Consider the following 5000-nt stretch of genomic DNA (forward strand, 5'->3'; position numbering starts at 1 on the left):
CAACAACCACCACAGCAGCCTCCTCACCCACTGGTGTGGTAGGGGTGGGGCTACAGAGGGTTAGCCCCGCCCCTGACCCCTGACCCCTAGCGATTAGACAGTCAACACTGTCATGTACCTGAATGACCTCACTCCCTCCTCCATCACCTTCTCCTCCTCTTCCTCCCCCTCTCCTGCCTCCCCCCTCCCCCTCCCCCGCCTCCTCCTCCCCCTCCTCCTCCTCCTCCTCCTCCTCCCCCTCCCCCTCCCCCTCCCCCTCCCCCTCCCCCTCCCCCTCCTCCTCCCTCTCCACCTGACAGCGACACACCTCGATGCCGGAGTCTCCGGTCAGTCGTCTGTGGCGGTACTGGCTCTCATCTGCCCCCACGTCCTCCTCCCCCTCCTCCCCCCCCTCCCCCTCTGGGCCCTCCCAGGTGGGGGGGGTGGCCTCGTACACGTCCACGCAGGGGGAGAACAGAGTCTGCTTGGGGGGGGAGACTGAGGCCCGGGGGGAGGGGGGGGGGGCTTCTGTCAGGGACACCAGGGGGGTCAACAAAGAGAGGGCTGGGGTTGGGGTTGAGGCTGGAGCTGGGGTTGGGACTGGGGTTGAGGCTGGCGTTGGGGTTGAGGCTGGGGCTAAAGCTGAGGCTGGGGTTGGAGCTAAAGCTGAGGCTGGGGCTGAGGCTGGGGTTGGGGCTAAAGCTGGGGCTAAAGCTGGGGCTAAAGCTGAGGCTGGGGTTGGGGCTAAAGCTGGGGCTGGTGTATTTGGTGCCATGTTAGGATACTCTTCAAGCGCTGGTTCTTGAGGTTTGTTTGGTGCTGGTGTTTGGATCAAGACTGGGGCTGGGGCTGAGGCTGGGGTTGAGGCTGGGGTTGGGTCAGGTGAGAGAGTCAACGGAGACACAGGGGCGGAGGTGGGGGCTGCTTGGTCGGGGGGGGCAGGGTTGCTAGGGCAGGAGGTGGGGGCTGCTTGGTCGGGGGGGGCAGGGTTGCTAGGGCAGGAGGTGGGGGCTGCTTGGTCGGGGGGGGCAGGGTTGCTAGGGCAGGAGGTGGGGGCTGCTTGGTCGGGGGGGGCAGGGTTGCTAGGGCAGGAGGTGGGGGAGTGTGGGGGGTCCTGCAGGGAGGTGGCCATGCTTGGGTGTGCAGCCATAGTCTTTTCAGGCGCACTGGTCATCACAGCCACAGCATCCGTCATGGTAACCTCTGTTATGGTGACAGTTACCATGGTTGCATCCTGAATAGCATCCCTTGGCAGGTCAACATCACCGGCCACTGTAGCAACAGTTACCTCGGCAACAGTCATGCTGCTGTTGGCGTCCGGGTCCATCTCATTGGTCACTGTGATGGCGGTCTCCATGACAGCTTCAAGCGGCAGGGGAGTGGCATCGCTGGGAGTGGAGGCGTGGCTTGTGTCCGTCTCGTAGGTGACAGGGGCGGAGAGGGAGGAGCTACAGGGGGAGGAGGGGCAGCAGGAGTCGCAGGAGCAGCTGGAGCTGTGGAACACAAACACATTACCATCCACCTTCTAGAATCCACACAGTTTACTGTCAACCTTCTAGAACCTCCAGCTGTGGAAAACAGAGGCCGCACCTGTTGTCAGAGCTGAAGGAGGAGGGGCCATCGCTGGGGCCGGGGTGGGGGCCGGGGTGGGGGCCGGGGTGGCGCAGGGGCTGGGGGAAGCGTGCAGCGCCCCCCTGGGCGGCGAACACAGCACTGTAGGGGGGCGGGGGGGTGCTGGGCTGGGCAGCCACCTCCTCATAGGTGGGCAGCTTCAGAGAGGCCAGGAAACCTGCACACACACACATGAGATACGGCACACACCCAAACGAGATACAGTACACACACACACAGGGACGTACTGAGGTCCAGCATGGAGGAGGAGTAGAGGGCGGGGCCATGACAGGCCAGCAGGCTGGTGTCTCTCTGCTCCTGCTGGCCCCTCAGCTTGGCCCGGCGGTGACGGTACGCACAGCAGCAGCTGAACAGGATCAGTACCGTCCACAGCAGCCAGAACCCTGCACAACACACACACACACATATATATATATACACACATACACATGCCTTAAACCAGAGCTTCTAGTAGTAGTGAGTGACCTACACCACAGCTCATAGTAGTAGGTGCAGCAGCCAGTTTCTCCGCAGCAGTGTCCGGTCTCACACAGGTAGCCTCCGGTGGCACTGCCAGGGCAGTAACGGGGTCTCCCAAGCAGGGGCAGGCTACCACTGTGGTACTCCATGACCCCCGCTGCACACACACACACCGTGACGCTGCCACACACACACACACCGTCCTGGTCAGAGCGGGTCAAGCAGAGAGGGATCCCATCGTCCCAGGACCGGCAATCTGGAGACACACAATGGAGGACGTTGTTAACATCACACACACACCATTGCTTACACACTGACAACCACACTCTACTCAAACAAGACACATCTCCCTTTCAGTCTCTCTCTGTCTCAGCCATACACACACACACGTGTCACTAGTATCTCATAAACAAATCTAATCCTGTGTAATAATCTCACATGCATCAATTCACTGGAAACTCTCTCTTACACACACACACTCACAAACCCTCACACACACACACTCACAGTGATGTGGTACGTGCTGAGCTACAATAGTATTTAGTAGAATAATTCGATATTTAACATCAGATTGAGATGCAGAACGGTGCCCGACATCAGGTAACGGAACCGACGGTTTGTTATCACACTGCAATGGAGAATGCCTAGAACCGCCTCGCGGTGGAGCGAGGGTAACGTCCGGTGCTGTGATCTATAAATTAAAGAGGTGGTTGCTAGGCTGCAGAGATTATGGTCTGCCCGTGTATCAGATAAATAAAATACCAGCGTTCTTCCTACCCTCATGGTCTTCTTGGTCCCGGTGTGCGAGACTCGCCGGTTGCGTCGTTGCCTACAAGCTGGGTGACAACAATGATTCCATCGTTCCACTGTCTCGAGCGCTCTCTCCAGTGCCCTCCGCCAGACCGTCCGCCATTGCCACCCGGTAACGTTACCGATACTCCGCCCCCAATCCCCGCATCGCTTGCCTACCGTCGCATAGACAGTAGCGCAATAAAAACGAGTTTGTCGAAACGGAGAGAACCCGCTAAAATTGCAGTCTCAATAGCTAGAGCATTTTATTCACATAACGATATGCATGTCTGTGCTAATAAAGGAAGTATGATGTTAAATTGTAAATGTCTCATTTTGAACGCATTGAGATTGTATTGGTTGACAGTGGCACTTCGCAAGCCAATCAGGGTGTAGGGTGTCTGGGTGGTGGGAACCATCACTCTGACCTAGCAACAGCCGCAAACCCTCCACAACATCACCGGAGGCCCTCTCCCCATCCGATAGCGCTTTTGTGGTGAGAAGTGGGTGATTTTCGGGGAAGTTGTCGCTTCTCTGGTTTTCCAAACACATGCAAACACGATCAGACAACGCAGCGTTGTAACTCACACACACGCACAACAATCTGCTACTTTAATCCTTTTTATTTTATCCTTTTCTACGCAACGTATAAAGCGTCTAATGGACGTCATCTTCAATATTTGTACATGCCGAGGCCACATTATTAAACTCTTATTTAATGCTTCTCTCTAGTCACAAGTTTGTAGCGATGTTTCCCGAGCACACGGGAGTGTGTTAAGGAGAACACCTGAGAGGAGATCTGTAACTGATAAAGTGATCTGCTGACAAGCTGTGATGAGGCAGGCTCTGTCAGTTGCACAAACATGTTTAAAGTAGACAAGTTTCAAATTCAACATAGGCTAATCATAACACTGCAGAATCACATACAAAAATATAGATTATAAAATAGATGTCACAAATACAAACATGAAAACCAATAATTAAAAAATAATAAAGTATGAATGATCAGTAAACTGTGTCCTGAGTGTTAGCTCTGGTCGCTACAGATAAACTTAAAATAAAGAGGCGCGTAACCAGGAAGTGTTGGGGTCAGGGGTCATGCGAAATGCTGAGGCTTCTGGGTAGTGGAGGCAGCTGAAGGCGGCAGGGACTTTGGCTTCTCTGATTCCTGGTCGCCAAGGAGACAGGGGGGCATCTCTGTTGTGGAGGAGAGGAGGAACCGGTCAGGTGTGGAGACACTGAGTGTGTGTGAGAGAGGGTGTGTGTGTGTGAGGGTGTGAGAGAGAGAGATAGGGTGTGTGTGAGTGAGAGAGAGAGAGAGTGTGTGTGAGTGAGAGAGAGAGAGAGAGAGCGAGAGGGAGAGAGAGAGAGAGAGAGAGAGAGAGAGAGAGGGAGTGTGTGTGTGTGTGTGTACATACTCTGCAGTTTAGAGAGTGCGTACTCCAGCCCCTTCACAGCTTTCATCTGATTACTCTTAAACCTGGCCAGGCCAAACTCCTGAGAGGAAGGGAGAGTTAGCCAGGGTCTAGTATGTTTTTGTTTGTGTGTGTGTACCTGGATAGGTCTGGAGAGCCCGTAGACTCCAGAGGAGATCCATGCTGTGTGTGTGTGTGTGTGTGCGTTTGTGTGTGTGTACCTGGATAGGTCTGGAGAGCCCGTAGACTCCAGAGGAGATCCATGCTGTGTGTGTGTGTGTGTGTGTACCTGGATAGGTCTGGAGAGCCCGTAGACTCCAGAGGAGATCCATGCTGTGTGTGTGTGTGTGTGTACCTGGATAGGTCTGGAGAGCCCGTAGACTCCAGAGGAGATCCATGCTGTGTGTGTGTGTGTGTGTGTGTGTACCTGGATAGGTCTGGAGAGCCCGTAGACTCCAGAGGAGATCCATGCTTCCCTCCTCAGGTGAGTCTTCTCAGCCTCTTGCTGAAACACACACCTCTCCACTATGGTCTGGACACACACACACACACACACACACAAGGATAGAAGTGTGTCTCACCATCAGGGTGTTGTGGTAATGCTGTGTGTGTGTGTGTCACCATCAGGGTGTTGTGGTAATGCTGTGTGTGTGTGTCACCATCAGGGTGTTGTGGTAATGCTGTGTGTGTGTGTGTGTCACCATCAGGGTGTTGTGGTAATGCTGT

At 54.9% G+C, this 5000-nt stretch overlaps 1 protein-coding gene across 3 annotated transcripts in view; it reads right to left on the reverse strand.

The window, feature by feature from the left end:
* Positions 1-3203: 3203 nt before the first annotated feature.
* The window catches only part of prelid1b (PRELI domain containing 1b), a 4379-nt gene continuing 2582 nt past the window's right edge, over positions 3204-5000 (reverse strand). For 2 of the 3 annotated variants that reach the window (XM_067261552.1, XM_067261553.1), the window contains exons 4-6: positions 4702-4806; positions 4278-4356; positions 3204-4056 (exon numbers count right to left, since the gene is read on the reverse strand). In XM_067261552.1, coding sequence (XP_067117653.1) covers positions 3956-4056; positions 4278-4356; positions 4702-4806 — 285 coding nt within the window. In that variant the 3' untranslated portion in view covers positions 3204-3955. The remainder of the gene's footprint in view (positions 4057-4277; positions 4357-4701; positions 4807-5000) is intronic. The other variant, XM_067261554.1, reaches the window with a different exon arrangement.

The sequence above is a fragment of the Osmerus mordax genome, chromosome 23, assembly GCF_038355195.1.
Source record: "Osmerus mordax isolate fOsmMor3 chromosome 23, fOsmMor3.pri, whole genome shotgun sequence".
In the NCBI taxonomy this organism is placed as follows: domain Eukaryota; kingdom Metazoa; phylum Chordata; class Actinopteri; order Osmeriformes; family Osmeridae; genus Osmerus; species Osmerus mordax.